Source organism: Mchenga conophoros, linkage group LG17, assembly GCF_057382185.1.
Source record: "Mchenga conophoros isolate Kocher_MC1m ecotype Shallow Benthic linkage group LG17, M_conophoros_male_GT1.1, whole genome shotgun sequence".
In the NCBI taxonomy this organism is placed as follows: Eukaryota; Metazoa; Chordata; class Actinopteri; order Cichliformes; family Cichlidae; genus Mchenga; species Mchenga conophoros.
This window is the reverse complement of record NC_140542.1, coordinates 8464089-8481358: the sequence shown is the minus strand read 5'-3', so window position 1 is coordinate 8481358 and position 17270 is coordinate 8464089. Positions and strand designations below refer to the sequence as shown.

General features: G+C 40.3%; 1 protein-coding gene across 2 annotated transcripts in view; it reads left to right on the top strand.

The window, feature by feature from the left end:
* Nucleotides 1-17270, top strand: part of LOC146555037 (ephrin type-B receptor 1-like) — a 144714-nt gene that overhangs the window by 112132 nt on the left and 15312 nt on the right. For both annotated transcript variants that reach the window (XM_085251141.1, XM_085251140.1), the window contains exons 14-17: nt 3758-4005; nt 8689-8756; nt 9429-9576; nt 12686-12835. In XM_085251141.1, coding sequence (XP_085107267.1) covers nt 3758-4005; nt 8689-8756; nt 9429-9576; nt 12686-12835 — 614 coding nt within the window. The remainder of the gene's footprint in view (nt 1-3757; nt 4006-8688; nt 8757-9428; nt 9577-12685; nt 12836-17270) is intronic.

Below are 17270 nucleotides of genomic sequence, written 5' to 3'. Positions count from 1 at the left end.
CTTTTTAAATGGAACTGTTCATTTCAGCCAGCTGCCATCACAAGTGATGGGCAAAAACTGTGTAACCAGCAAGTAACCAAGACTTTTACTGAAGAAGAATTTTACTGAGTAGTCTAGTTTTCTTTCGGCACTTTGGTAAGTTGAATAGCTATCCTGCTATAATACAATTTGATTCTGTGAATACATTTTGTTAAAAAGTATAAAAGGTACATTTAATTTGTAGCATTCCCATATCCTTTACTAGAAAGTGACCACAGAGAGTTGATCAGGTTCTATAAATCTAAACATTGACTGTGTGCATTTCATCCACAAATTTACATCTTTACAGCCAATATGTGATGTTAAGCATTTTATTGAAAATTAATTGAGAGACATTTTTTCATCTCCCTTGAGATGCTCTGCTAAACCTTAACTGTAGCCACCGTCAGCTTCTTGTAGTTTGTTGGCCATGACAACTGACACACTTATCAATTGCCCAATTACTTTTTAACCTTTGAAACTGAGGGCGTGTTAATCAATGCAACACATTTGTTGAAGTCCTGGAATTAAAGCTAAATGTCTGCACTTTAATCTTTCTATATTTTTTGGATTCAACAGTAGTGGTATATGGAGGCAAAAATGCAAAATTTCTTATACACCTAAGTCTGTTTCTTATTGGTCATAATTTATGGTCAACAAGAAACAGGAGTAAAACGTTATTCTTCAGATCTTACACTTTGATTCTCGTTACTTATTCTTCTTTTGACCAAAACCAATCACACTCAAAGCGATTGAGCTCACGGTGTTAAAGGTTGTGTATTAGAACTGCTGCGAGTATGTGCTGTGGGCTTTGGTCTGTTGAGGTACTCTGAGAGGCTTTTGGTAATCCCTCCCCCGTTTCTCGGTTTATTTCCCTCAGCGAAAGGGTTTCTCACCTAAGCCAGAGGTGACAGAGGAGGGCTGAAAACTGCAAGGAGGGAGGAGAAAATATGAGCCCGAGTAATATGAGATGGGCACCTTGAACCCTCAAACGGGCGGATCTCTACCTTTCTAAGTGATAGTGAAAGTTTATCCATAGCTGTTTGCCTTTTGTTTTTAATCTGTGTATTTCTGTGATACTTCCTCCTATGTCGAGCTCCCTCTGTGATTCAGCCCCCTCTGGAGTTTCACTTTTGTTTGTGTATAGCGAAATGCTAAACAAAGAACCGAAAGGGGGGTGGGCTGGGGGGCGGGGAGGAAGCAGAACAACAGATTGAGCAGGGAAGATAAAAGAAGAAAGCACCCCGAGGAGATAATAAAAATATCTCACCTTACTCCCTCATCCTCTCCCTCTGCGATAACACCCTCTCCTTTCCTCCTTTTGTATTACTATCACTGACACTGTAGGAATTGTCCTTCACAAAAAGCACTTTATTTGACTGAAGACAAATCATGAAACTCTTAAATTTATAAAAGGAAGTAGCAACCATATCTCATCTGACACTTCTTTACTAAGCAGCATACTTAGATATAATGTAGACCCAAGAATGTTTATAATACAGACTAAATCTTTCCTTTGATTTTCCCGTCATCTCTTTGACCTCGTTTTTTTTCCGAAGAGCGGTGACATGTCATCTGACATGGCCTCTCTTGGAGAAAAAACCCCATCCTTCCATCCCTTCTCCCTGCCTCGTCCTTATTATCATTGCCTGCTCATAACCACCCCTTGCGCTTTTCATAACAGCCCTCTCTCTGTCATCCCCTTCCCGTTCATTTTTTCTCTCCCTCTCCGTCTGTGCGTCGACTGGTTTACAGTGGTGACAGTAGATAGTTTTTAATGAGCAGTAAGATGTGGAGCAGAGATCACAGTGAGACAGGACGGCACAGCCTGGCATCCAATTCCCATTACTCATCCATTATTCACACACCGATTTTTATCTCTGGGATGAGGACTTTCATTTTGAAGTGACATTCAATTTTCATGTCCCCAATCAGCATAAAGCTGCATTTATTTTGACAAAAGACATCTGTGTCACAGAAAGGGAATTTTTTGCGCAAGGAACGAGTTCATTGAAGTTACAACCAGTTCGGCTTCCTTCACAGCAAAACACAAAGAAAACCGTAATGAGAGACACGTGAACTATTGAACCTCAAATCTATAGGTTACGCTTGATCTCCTACTGAATTTGAAAGTTTACTCACTTCCAAAGAAATAAACAGTCTCTAATTTTTATGGTAGTTTAATTTTAATCGAGAAACTAAAACAAAAACAAAACAAAACTATACGAGGAATAGAGCATGAGGGAGAACACAACAAAGGGCAAGACTGAGACAATATGTACACACAGACGATAACGAGGGAACAGCCAGCAGAGATCAACTGAAACTAATTACAAATGACAAGACAGGGGAAGTAGAGATGAATACAAAGCACAAGAGACGAGAGGTCATCAAAATAAAACAGGAAATGACATAACAGACTAAAAGAATCTCATTTCACAGTAAAAAAAAAAAAAAATCAGATATATTGTTATAATGCTAATGTGCAGCACATACTCATGCACAAAAAGCATGAAGTAAACACTCTGTTATTAAAAGTTTTATTAAAGGTAAAATGAATCTCCTTTCCGTATTTTGTTATTATTTGTTGCATTTGCTTGTATTTTCTTACTCCACCTTGGTGACTTGTTGTGAACTGATGTTATGTTAAAAAAAGAACATGAATTATTTTCCTTTGTTCCAAACACTTTGGAAGCACAGCCTTTCGGCAGGTCATTTACTGAGGGTGGGACTCTATAAGAAGTGTATTGTATTTATTTCTGCTGTAGTGAGTATACAGAGGAAGGAAAATTGTAGTGTTTCGGCCATCGCTCCGCTCTGTTATGGAGGTGCTACACAGTATATCTTCAATAAAGCAATGCAAAAACTAATTTTTAAATGCTGAAGGGATTAGCAGAAAGAATAATCATGTGACTTGTGAAACCTGGTTGTTTCAAAAGTCACAATAAGGAAGTGTAAAACAAAAAAAAACAAAAAGAAAAAAGACGCATTGTTAACGTTGTTATAGTTTATAGTTCAATTATGACACGTGACTGATGATGGGGTCAAAATGTTTTTACATTTCTTTTAAACTCTAATGAAAAGGCAAACCTGATACGGCCTTAGCAGCGCACTATTTCCATCCAGCACTTTAACCCGGGCCGACTTTATTTACCTGAGAGATTATATTTGAGGAATATGTGCAAAACCGAGTATCCAAGCAACAACGGTGGCACTGTCCCTTTTATCTTGTTTGCCACCTCTGCTACACAACCTTTCCTCACCCTTGAGCGGATATTGAGGGGATCCAATTTTTGTTGTTCTTTCATTTTGAAAAAAATAAAAAAATAAAATAAAATAAAAAATAAAAAGTGCCCTTGAGCAAAACCCCTCGACCTCAATCTAATCCGGTGAAGCTGCTCAGTGACCATCAGTATGACAGCGAGGGTGCAGATGGCAGCTTTTCAGCTTTCAGTGTTTGTATGTTTAACTTGCACTCCGTCACACACACGGCTCTCTAAGTCATCCAATTGAAAAGAAGAATGTGCTCAGTATGAACTCGAGCCTGTTTTTTTTATTTTTTATTTGAGCCCCGTTTTACATTATTAATGGGATTCAAATGCAGTAATTTAGTATCCCATTTTATTGGTAAATCATTTATTTAAGAGCTCAAAATTAAGGAATACTTTAGTGCACATTTTTTGTCCTGTTGGGGAAAAAAACGGAATTTGCTTTAATTTGACTCCTTTTATATTTTCAGGCGAGTTCGGTGAGGTATACAAAGGTCGCCTGAAACCTGTGGGGAAAAAAGAAATCCCTGTGGCCATCAAGACCCTGAAGGTGGGCTACTCTGAGAGGCAGAGGAGGGACTTCCTGTCAGAGGCCTCAATCATGGGCCAGTTTGACCAACCAAATATCATCAGACTGGAGGGCGTGGTCACCAAGAGCAGGCCTACGATGATAATCACAGAGTTCATGGAGAATGGAGCACTGGACTCATTTCTCAGGGTAACTGCTACACTTTAGACCACTTTCAGGATCGGGTCATTTAAAGGTTTGATTAAGGTTCCAATGAGGGGAAATTCCCAAGGAATAAGGAGTGCGACCGCACAGCTACTGTCCAGAGAGGGTCGATGTATTTAACCATTAATATAAACTGCATCAACCCCGACATAGCCAAGCTTACTAAAGTTTAATAATTAAGGCTTACGACACTTTTCTCCAACGTAAACAGGAGAAATATAACTGAAAAGAGGGAAAAAAGGCTTTCCACACTTACAGCAAGTTTTTGCCTAGCGACTCTAAGAACAACCATCACTTGTCTGGACAGCACTGCTCAGCAGCTCAAGGTGCTAATGGTGTGGTTGGTCAGGTTCAGTTCCCAACCATTTATCATCTAGAACTCAACATGATGCTTAAGAAAAATGAAGATAACATCACCTTCAGCCTGACAGGAAGAAACACACGATTTACAGTCTGAAATACAAATGATAAAAATTACGATTGAGCATCACACATTGACATGGTACAGTATTATATCACATGCTTTTGGGATATTTAATACCTCTACCAGATCTGGATCTGTTCATTTATTAGGCATACCTAATAAACCGGTAACTGAGTATAGGCACCTTCACCTTCGGTTCAAACTAAATAACCAAACAGAGCAACAGTTGGAGAGAGGACTGTAAGTTTTTGAAGAAATAGACACAAAGACAGAAATAGCCTCCTGCGCTTCCCTTTCTCCTCTCTTCCTTCCTGTGCTCTTTCCGCCTCATCCTGCCAGCCTGACTGTCTGTCAGTCTGTCCGTCTCTTTGATCCTGCCCTCCTTTTGAGGCGCCTCTAAAAACAGAAAGAGAAACTCTTTGATGTTTGGTTCTCACAGCGTGACCCCTTTTGACTCAGAAATCACCCGATGACTCATGCACACACACATACACAGACACACACATTCACAAACACAATGATCGATCTTCCTGGTGTTGCTGTCCTAGCGTGACCATCTTGGAGGCACAAGACCCAAAAGATCAATGCCGTGTGAGTGTGCCTAGAAGAAGGTCTTTGCCTGCAGAGGATTAGGCTAGAGGAGCATCAAAGGTGAGGTTTGATGCGCAAAGTGAATTAAAAGACACACACACACCTTCGACTGCAGAGATGTCAGTGGGGGATGTCAGTGATGTTTATAAGAAACAGAGACAGCCTGGCCCAGAGGTGAGGTAGCAAAAAGGCAAATATTTTGAGTTTTATCAAAAAATGTTTCATAAATCCAACAAAGCCTCCAGCAGCTCTAAACAGGAACTTTCTTAACTTTCCAAGCCACCTTTGTATAGTCTTGGTCAACTTGCTTTTGTTCTTTTCTTCTCTCTTTCTTTTTTTTGTACTTCTTTTTCTTATTCAGTACTATGCAAAAGTCTAGAGCGACCCTTCATTTCTTCATATTTTTTTATTCCAAGGAGACTGACTTTCTTTAAATGTTTCCAAGCAGTCTTGAGCAATGGCTTTCCAGACTTTCTGAAGGTCTTCCAAAGTTTTTTTTCTTTGGACATTGGCTGCTTTTTCATTCATTTTCAATCCAGTCCTTCCACCTGCCCATTTTCACATGAATGTTTGTTGTAACTCTGAATTAACAATCATTAGGAATAAAAAGGAATCTACCTCAAGGAATAAAGCACTGTTTTGTCCACACATGACATGCAGCTGGGCAAATAACCAACTTTAAATGATGTCTATAGGCAATTTATTATTAGCAGCTTGTCACAAAAACACATCATTTGTTCCAATTTCTTTATTTGAGTCTGCGAAGAATGCAGACCGTTCTTATTCCTGACGATTTGTCACGTCCCGAGGCATCCCATAGAAACGCAAAAGGTACTCTTCTGCGTCCCTTTGATATGCACCGGATTGTGGATGGAATTCAATAGAATGACACTCCTGGTGGTAACCCACGCTCCAGCCGTGTATTCCAGCCCAAACCCAACCTTAATCCTAACTCTAACCATAGCCTTATCTCTAACCTTAACTACGGTCTTAATTGTATCAGATAGTGTTTTCTAAATCAATTAATGATGAGAAAGTAAAATAAAGGTACATGTGTAGATTCATTCCCAAGCGGTTGTCATGTTTCCTGACATTTCCGAACACACACACACACACACACACACACACACACACACACACACACACACACACACACACAATATGTTACATTTTGGGATGAGAACGTGTTGGAAGAATGCCAAGAAATGATAAGAAAAAAATCCTGCAAAGACCTGACACAGGACCTGAGAGATGCATCTGCTGATCCATCTGCTGTTTAATGAAGCCTCATCAGAAATAGTCTCAGTGGAAGGGTGGCTGTCAAGAAGCCATTGTTAAGGATGGGAAGCAGGGAGAAAAGGTTCTGCTAAATTACACCAGAATTGGACTGAAAATCAGTGACAACAGGTCTTACGGATGATGATGAATCCAAATTTGAAAGTTTTAGTTCAAATCCTTTGGGGTCATTATCTCACAGTGTGAAATGCTTTGTGGCAACTGTTGTCATTTGGTGCTATGTAAGTAAACCTGAACTGAGAATGAATTGAGATCCTCATCAGTATGTACCAAGGAGGTCAGGAATGAGGTACAGCAGTGAGTGTCTACAGCCATCTGTGAAATACTGACTTTGACACAATTTGGGGCTGCACTTCAGTCAGTGAAATGCAGCCACCATCCCATACTATTTATACACTATCTGATTGGCAACAGCTTCATTTTTGACTATGACAATGACCTCAAACACATTGTCAATGCAGTAAAAGCATAACTGGATAGAAAAACACACAATAAACACTATCAGTCATGGATTGGCCTCCCCAGAGCCCGGACCTCAACATTATTGAAGTAGTGTGGGATCATCTTTACAGAGATCAGAACAAAATGCAGCCAACATCCAAAGAGGAGCTTTGAATGTCCTAAAAGAAGCCTGGAGAAGTATTCCTGGAGATGACTTGAAGAAATTACGAGAAGGTTTTTATAGAGTTTGAGTATTTGGCTATTAGACCTCAGCTGAAGCTACAAAGTAGAGCAGGGCCCAATGTTGCTAATAGGACAGGACCTCCTGGAATTTACATACAGGTGGTGGCAGAGAGGAAGCAGATGGAGATTTTGAGTTTCTGAGGAGACTTGTCACATGAATGAGAGTCTGAAAGGCACTATGGCAGAGAAGCATTGAGTCAAAGGCTGATTGGCTAGCAGAAGACGTGCAAAAAGAAAATGCTCAGAGTGATGATGACAGAATTAAGTTTGAAAGCGTGGAAAAGCCGAAGTGATGTAAAGAATAGACTAGCAGCCTGCACACTCAGGAATGCACACAGATGAATGTGAAAAGCTTTTCCTTATTGAACTTCAGCATAAACTGCATTTCAGGCTGTGATAAACAATAAAGGTGGTCGTGCACCTTGTTTGCTTAAATTTATTTTAAACTAGCTGACATCCAGCTACATCTGACGGCAAAAAGGCTTTGTAGAATTTCCAGCTGTCTACTTTGTATTGGTCCAAAATGCCTGCTGTAACACTTTTATCACAGCGTTTCAATTAACTCTTTTCAGGGTGGTTTTCACACATGCACTGCTGCCCTGAACTTTTCTGTTCGTCACCCGACTGTGAGCTCCGTGTGGGGAAAAAAGCTAATATCCCACATGGTCACAGTAAACAGTCTTGAACCCTGCAGATCCTTTGTACAAAGTCTATGTGATGTTCAAGAGAAGAGTGCAGGTAATAATCTGGAGTGGTTATCTTGTTTCCTGCCTCTTGCACACCCTTTCCAGGACAACTATCTAAACCAAACGGGGCATCTGAAGTTTAAAAAAGCATTTGAAGGGAACTCTCTACGGTTGTGTGCCGCATGTGAGGAAGGTCAACTGCAGATCACTGCCCAGAGTTCATGTGTGAAAAATAGCTTAGTAGTAAAAGCATTTGTTATATTAGTGTTGACACAGTTTGCAATTTCTTGGTCCCTTTTTCAGAGTTTTTTTTAATTACCGTTATTTATTGAAGGATAGTCGTCCTTTGAGTATATCACATTTACACACCTGGAAGCTGCAAATTTTAACCACAGTCTGACTTGCTGGGCTCTAGGGGGTTAAAGGCCTTTCCTAAGGGCACCACAGTGGTTGTAAGGAGGGAAGGTCAAAGGGATTCATTTTCATTCTTCCACCTCGATCTTAGCCTTCCGGTCATAAACCTGTTTCTGTAACCTTCTGGCCAACACGCAGCAGGAAGTGTGCTTGAAGATTTTAGTGTGTCGGTGTATGCAAAGTTATTAAAATAGAAGTAAGAAGCAATAGTTGGGTTTCAGATGCTGTATTTTAAGCCTGTGCCAGCCTCTGCCAACACGAACACAGTATGAGCAAAGAAGTGAAAGCAGAAAATGGAATCTTGCAAAAGATTAAGTTCAAGTTTTTTCTTACTTGCATCATCTTGATCAAATTCTTTTTATGCAACTGTAACACAACGTACCACATTTACACACCATCATCTGTGCTGCAAACAGGGAAGGGGATGGGGGGGTAAAAAATGTTTTTCTCTTATGACATTTTCTGTGAAGTGGTAATAAATCTTCTTACCTGCAAGATTCTTTCTAAAGCACTAAAGTGAAAAAACCTGATAATGGAAAATAAGAATAATCCTGTCGGTTCATGGTTTCACAGCAAAATGATGGGCAGTTCCCAGTGATCCAGCTGGTTGGTATGCTGAGGGGCATCGCATCTGGAATGAGGTACTGAGACTCACACCCAGACGCACACACACACACGCGCACACATACCCACTACAGAAATCCATTTTACTATAAAGATGGAGAAGAAACTTTTCCTAATCTTTCAGACATGGGTATGAGGATTTAGATTTCTTTTGGCGATATCAGTTCTTTCAGATGTTGAGATTTCATGTGGTGATATTCGTGCTGTCTGGTCATGTGCATCAGCAGCTTGAGATGCGCTGTCTCCACATCCTGACGACTCTGCACGGACACATACATTGATATGAGCACATAAACACATGCAACCTCCGCTATACGCTGCATTTGAATCCACTGGTAAAACTGCAACTTTTCAGCTTGGCAGACTGACAAATGCTCACACACACACACACACACACACACACACACACACACACACACAAACTCACGCACACTAGAGCCTATCTGTGTTAAATGCAGGCTGTGATAGCACAAAAACATGTTACTGTATACATTAAATCCTATTCCTGTTTTATCGAAGGTAGCTGGCAGTGATAACATGCACTCACAGGCAAACACACACACACACACACACACACACACACACACACACACACACATAACTCTAAATCCCATTACCTTTTTATAGTAGCCTAGGTAGCTGGCTACAGATAACACAAATTCATACAATAACTCCTGTTGATGTTACAGGTACCTGGCGGAGATGAGTTATGTTCACCGGGACCTGGCAGCTCGAAATATCTTGGTTAACAGTAACCTCGTGTGTAAGGTGTCTGACTTTGGCTTATCACGTTATCTGGAGGAGGACACCTCCGACCCCACCTACACCAGCTCGCTGGTACGTAAGCTAAAAACACACTAACGCTTCCTTCTGCATTCCTTCATTCTGCAGACCAAAGGTGGGCAAAATGTTTGTTGCAGTGGTAGCTTTTCTTTACCAGGATTCTGGCCTGTTACTCACATTTATTAAAAGGTAAAAAGATGCACCACTTAAGAACTTTGGTCTGCCACAGTTTAACACACAGAAAATGAAAAGTCTCTGGATTGGTGAAAATGCAAATTTTAACCATTTTACAAGTAGGTCAATCATTTTAAAATAAAGTTTTCAGTTCAGTTCTGTCATTAAGAACTACCAAACATTTCTTCCCTTTAAATAGATTTCAGTATATTGATACACTCAATATACACATTATTAGGTACACCTACCTAGTACCTCTTTTCCCTTCACAACTGCATTCATTCTTCGTGGCACAGATCATGTTGTTAGCGTCAAATTCTGACCGTACTATCCGAATGTTGCAGCAGAATTTAGGATTCATTAGACCTGGTGCCATTTTTCTAATCTTGTGCGTTGTCCAATTTTGGCAAGCCTTTGTGAATTGTAGCCTACCACGTTCAGAGTCACCTAAATGCATGTTTACTTGACCATGTCTTCTAATGCCTAAATGCATTGCACTGCTGCTGTGTAATTGGCTGATTAGGCATTAGGTTGTGTTGATGAGCCGTTGAACAGGTGTACCTAACAAAGTGGCAAGTGAATGTATATAGAATATGTAGGAAAGGGATACGATTTTTCCTATCCAAACCATAGTGGTTTCAATTTGTAGTTCATTTGTAGTCCAAGTACTGTCGACCAATTATATTTGGCAGTCAGAACTTTCTTTGTCATTACTCATCTACCTTATAGAGGCCTTTATATAAAATGATTGAAATGTATTTTCCATATATATACATACTTTTATATGTTCAGCAATTTGACTGTGATACGTGTTGTTTCCTACACACTTATCTGTGTGGTGCAGCCAGTCTGGAATCTTAATTAAGACTAAACTGATAAAGGCTGGATTGAAGTTTGTCCTGCGGGTGGTGAGTTGGACATTTTAGAAAGACTCAGCTTGTCAGATCGCCGGTTTGTCACACCGATTTTTTTATCAATCTAAGCCGGACTTCACGGGCACGCTGCCGTACCTCAGCTCATCTGTGCTTTGAGCTGAATGTTAATACTTTAAATTAAAATGTGCTTGACTGATTACATTAAACATGTTGTCACACACTGCTTGAAGGTAACAATTTGTGTTATTTGTTTCTGCCGCTTCTCACTCGTCCCTGTGGTTGTGACTGTACTCACAAGCTGCCAAGTAGCTTGCTCACTAATAAAAACTATGTTGAGCCACTCATGATGTTCATGTTACAGTTTAGATGCCTTTGCACACAAAAACGTTCACTGAGTCTTTTTTTTTTTTATATCCCGCCAGTCCTGCATTGGCCATTATCCTATAGACCTATAGGCATAGACCTGGCCGTTCATATTGTTCACACATGTTAACCCTGAGGCAGATAAAAATTCAATTATAAGCTTAAGAGATCATAAATTTAAAACATAGCGTGCAGACAAATGAAAATTCACCGCCTCAACATATCCTGCTGACATATCCGGCAATATTTTGAACTCGCAATGAAAAATCAGAGTACTGTACTCCATGGGAAGAATAAAGATTCAGGCTATCCTATTGGGAAACAAATATAATTCATAATTTAACCCTCTGAGGTCTAAAAACGGATTTATGCTTTTGTGTTAAATCTACAATGCAGGTATGTTGTAACTGCAAAACCCTCGACAGATGTGTAATGTACTTACACGTAAATGTAAGGACTACTGTGATTGGCCTGTTCAGTACCGTTGATTCATCCTGTGCATCCAGCTACGTTTTCTCTGCACTTTTTGAGTTCATTAGTGAGAAAACTAATAATCAGAGCCTCAACCTCACAACCTGACTCACAAGTCAAGAGTGGGCCATGGGACAAGGACATGAACACTAGCACTTTGGTTGTAGGAGACTACATTGGTTGCATCGTTAACTGGACCAAGAAGAAGTCTAAATTAGTTTTAAATCTTCATCAGTGATGTCACTGACTTAAACTTTAGCTCCTGTGAATCAAAAATATGTACGTTTTGTTTTTATTTCATTGCTTTCCAAGGTCTTGTTAATCAGGGAACAGATTAATTTTGATACATCAAAAACTATTCACATTATTTTTCCAAATAAAAATTCTGTTGTAGCCTTTCCAAGGGAAGGGTACAGCCTGGGAGTATTTTTGAATCTCCTTAAACAAAAACAAGGTGACTCAGTGGGCTCACTTGTGTTTGCTTGCATCTATCTGTCGTGAAACACAGTGTTACCTCCTTACTAGGATAACACAGATTTGACAAGAAACAACAGGAAAACTAGATTAAACTGAAACACGCAAAGAAATAAATCCAAACCAATATTCAAAATGCAAACAAAACCCAGAGCACAAAACTAACCAGAATTAAAGACTAAAGTAAATACAGAGATCTAGGACCAGGGTGGGGTTAAAGAAAAGTTTTTGCTTGATGGATTAAATACACACTGCCTTAAACTCGTGTCGCTTGCCTGACTTAAAAAGGAGTCTATTAAAAAGAAATGTTTGTCTTAAGCATTTCCTTTAATATATTAAATTTGATACAGCAGCCAAACCAGCATATGGTAATGCATCCTTTTATCCTGGATTTCACTCAGCAGTCAGAAGGAAGAAGTTTTTGTTTACGCACTACTTTGTCTTCATTAGAAAAGACAACAGCAGGCAGATGTGGATTTGTCTACGTGAAGCAGGTGGATGCTATCAAGCATCTGCTTTGTCTACACTTCCACACTCGAGAACAAAAAAAAAGTAGGAAAATTCATGTTGCCTGCCCTCAAATTTCCCCTCAAATTTGTCATTTTTCTTTCTTTTTTTTAACACACGTGTGCATAATGCACAGTTTTCAACACCGTGTCTGATAAGAGACTTCAGCTAAGAACTATGTGACGAATACGTAAGCAGAACTATCAGGTATAAAGCTACAAATCCTTTTTTCCTTCCCTACTGCCCTTAGTTATTTATTTCCTTCTTTTCTTCCCCCCCCCCCTTTTTTTTTCTCTCAGGGAGGTAAAATCCCCGTGAGGTGGACGGCACCAGAGGCGATCGCCTACAGGAAATTCACATCAGCTTCAGATGTCTGGAGTTACGGGATCGTCACCTGGGAGGTGATGTCATATGGGGAGAGACCTTACTGGGACATGAGCAACCAAGATGTAAGTCACCACCTGCTTGCCTGAGAGAGGGCAAAAGAGAGAGAAAGAGACTCGTAGTTTGAGTTCTCACTGATGTCTGCGGCTGTAAAATATCGTGTACGTCTGCTCCAGCACGTGTGTGTGGCGTTCGGGGGAAGTGCTTGTTTGTTTCCTCCGTCACAGCAGGGCGTCTGCATGTCTAGGAAACACACATGGAAAATGAGGACATCAATTTAAGTGTCACAGAAATGTTTGTTCCATGAAAATCAGACCAAAAGGCAAAGGATTTTTTTTTCTTTCCTGGGATTTTCTTCTGGGAATATTTCATGGTAGTGACAGCTTTCTTCCAATTACCTTCACAGTGTGAGCAATTTGCCGCGGCATTTCTTTACCTTGCCCTCTCCTTGCGTCTCGTCATATCACACTGATGTTTATTAAGTGTTCTGAGATCATTCATCCTGCCGTAGTCAGTTCACATTTACTGGTTTTGTGTTAAAAATGGTAACACTTTATCATAATATATATTCACACCATAACATAATAGTGGAGCTTGTGAGTAGTTGTGCATAAAGCAAACTGCAATGACAACCATAAGTGATGCAGGACACAAACACCTTTCACTACCACCCAACCCGTCGTCTTATTTGAATCTGTTTTAAAATCTGTTTTACCGTCATCACAGCTGTCAAAATAATGACTCTGGATTCAGTATTTGTTAACCATTTATACCTTTACAGTAACCATTCAGATAACAGACCAGTTAGCCAATTAGGAAATATCATTTCACCTCATTTTATTGTTGCTTTTTTAAACCGTAAAGGAGTCCTATTATATATTTAATGGTTATTATAAAGTGGTGCCAGAAACACGTGTACTTTCTTTAGGGTGAGAATTCAATTTATTTATTTATTTTATTTGTATTTATTTATTTTCTTGCCTGTCCCGTTTGGCTCTTTTGCCATCAGAATTATTGTCTAAAGGCGAAGAAAGATGCCCAACGGATTTACTTTACCAAATGGTCCATCCCAGCCTTGCCGTAATGGTCTATTTGATTCACCTTTTATTGTTTATTTTATTTTCACTTGTTAAATACGGGACAGACTTGACTGGGGAAAAGAAAGGGAAAGAAAAACAGCGGAGAAGAGGGACGGGGATAAAGGGCAAAAACAACAAAAAACAACAAAAAAAGCAGACAAAAAATACATATATCAATCACCTGGATCACCTGTTGAGAAAGAAAAAAGAGAGAACAAGCAGAAGAAAAAAAAGAGCAACATAATAAACAACATCACGATGATCTATGGGAATGTAACAGTAAATACTAAATATTAAACATTATTGTGCAGCACGAGAATTCAATTTAACTGTAAAACCCTAAAGGGGATGCAGTGCAGTCCATGAAAATGAAGGTTCCACAACACTGGACTGCTGACGTTTTTATTTTTAAGTTTCTGTTCTGAGAAGAAACATGATGTGCAGATTATAGTTACAGCACTAAAACCCACTTCAAATCACTGAAGCTTTAAATCCAAATTCTAGCTTTCTCAAATGATATATCTAATGACTTTGACACAAAGGAGGCTGGGGATTTTACAAGCTTCCAGTTTCGCTCGAGTCAAAACTTTAAAATACATTTTATTGCCGCAGAAAATCTGCCAAGCAGCTTCTAGTGTGTTTATTACCCCAGGTAAATATCTTCAATCAGCACCTTCTTAACTCTATTTCAGGAAATCACAGCCCCGCTCCAGCAGCATTTACCTGGCTTTAGACCTTGTTAACTCTATATATAAAGTTTTCTTTGTAGGATGAACTGCCGAGAAGTTAATCAGTGGCAAGATCCCCATCCTAACTATAAGACTGAGACATAAGTCTTTATTTAAATCATAAAACTAATTCATTTCTTTATTTTTCTCTGTGGAGCACCATTTTCCCCATGTAGCTTCTATATCACCTTAAACACCTCTTTCCCCTTCTTTCACACATTCATATTTTTCTCCCCTTGCAGCTCCCCCAGTCTTCTCCCCCATGCTTGCTCGCAAGCAACAGAAGCAGCCTATGCAGCAGTAATGACACAGTCAGTATAATGATAGAGACAGATTTATAATGGCAGAGACTGCGTATAATGATGGTGAAAGTGTGTGTTACCACTAACGAAGGTCTGCCGGGGCATTAACTATGCATGAATCTCACACCCTAAACTCACACATATGACACACACCCTGCTAATCCACACACACACATGCAATCATACATGTGTAAAGGCATGCACACACACACACACTTACACACACATGCAATTTCAAAGAACACGGAGCGGGGAAATTGTCAGCGGAGCCACTGCAGGTGCTGTGTTCAACATGAATTAATCATGAAAGAGACCTGTGATGTTTCACTACATTCGCTGCTATTTTGATTGACAGTGGTGCTTAAAGTGAATTTATGCAGCACAAAGCCCGAGAAGTGTGCCGGGGTCAAGTAGAGTTCACTCAGCGAACAGACAAATCCCCCGTGCTGCATTTACAGTAGGAGAAGCACCGCATTACCTCAGCTTACCGCGAGCTAGACTTCCAACTACACTGAGACAGACTTGTTACTTTACATTTACAGGGAACTGTGACAAAAAGAAGAAAAACACACACACACTAAAGTATTATTTCATTCTCGCACTACTGTAGAGGTAGAAGTTTAGAAGTTTGGTCACAGACGTGCAAATCACAGCCAGACAAAAGGTGGAGCGAAAACAAAGTTTAGTAGGTCAATGATCAAAGCAAGGAGAGGCAGAGGAGTCCGAGGGGGCGAAAGCTGGCAGGAGTAAGTCCAGATACAGGCAGAGGTCATACATAAATGTAGGTAGGCAGGATAACATGACAAAAAGCTGGACCACTCTGGCAGGAATGCAAAGCAGAAAATCTGGCAGTACTGTGGTTACAGGGCAGAAAAACAGGAGCAGGTGTGCCGGTGGATGTGGAGGTCAATTGATGGGGTAGGGTGGGTACACACCAGGGATTGTGAACCAATAAACAGTGAGTTGAAATAACTGTTGAGGCAGTGATTTGTAGACAAAGGGTCTTAGTTTTTGAATTTGGACAACCATTTTTTCTGAATAATCTGTTGCCAGTACACTGGGTGGGGATGTGGTGGTCGAGATGGCAGAGGTATAGAGGTATAGAGATAGTTTAGTAGTAAAAGTAGTTTGTAAAAATCGGCTGTCTTGGATTGACTGCTGAAACAAATCCCGACCCTGACGCTGACAGAAGTTACCTCAACTAAATGGAACAACAACTTCTAAACAGCTCATCTCCAGGCTGTTCAACCCATATCGGAGTGCGTGGTTCTTATGTCAGAAGAACCACCCGCTCCCTGTAGCACTGAGTGATGGCAGAAGGAGCACAGCTGTCAGAAATCCCAGCACTGCCTTTCTCGGGTGATGTTTGCATTCTCTGACAACCAGCCATAGGTAGTAACCATCACTGACGGTTCCTCACTGGTATAAAGTCTGCAACCAGGTAGCTCTTAAGTGTGTATATTCTTCTATCTTCCCACGATAGAAGAATATTCCTCTATAGCCAAGGGAACATGTAGCGTCTTTGATACCTACCTGGCATTGAGTTTGAAGATTGAGGCCAGACCAAGAATGTGGAATCACATGAAAGGTGACCGGCTAGGGCAAATTTTAGACCAAGCTCAAGGAAAACCGAACTCCTCCTTTCTGACACAATTGCGCAGACAACTCCAAAATGTTGGGACGTTTCTTTGGTCACTGTGACCAAAGAAAAAGATGCTCTAAGCACCCTCACCACAAGCCTACATGAGATAGCTCCTCGCAGTCAGGACAAGGCAGACACAAAAATCTTTCAGCACGTCAGGGTCAGATATTCTTCTAAGAGCCGTCAGCGTTCGACCAGCCCTTAAGGAAATTCGTGTGCAGCAGTTGTTGATTGCCTTTGGCTACGGACAGAATCTGAAGTCGATCCTTGTGCATGACCTTTGCCTATCTCTGAGACTAGGGAACAGCAAAGGGATTCTCTTCTTTCATGCTTTCACGGGCTGTGTTTTGTTGTTTCAGCCTTGCCCATCAAAGACAAGAAGACAGCTTAGCAGACATGGGGGAGTATATAATGAAGCGTCTGATCACTTCGGCAAACTCAGCTAATATCCACCAGCAGTGCATGTTGACATGTAGATATTAGAAAATTTTGTGGACAAGATATATAACAGGTCCAGTACATGACCTTGCAAACCTAGCAACTCTTTTTCAGTGTGCAGCTGCAGTTTCTAGGACCCAATACGTTTGAAGAAATGCTCCAGTGTTGTCTAACTTGGATTTGTCTATTTTCATTTACATTCGGCAGCTAATGTAAAGAAATGTAGTTTTCATAAAGCACGAGAATAACATCGAGTTTCCTCAGTATTGTTGTATTGATACTTAAGTTTTAATTCAATTTCTGCATTTTCC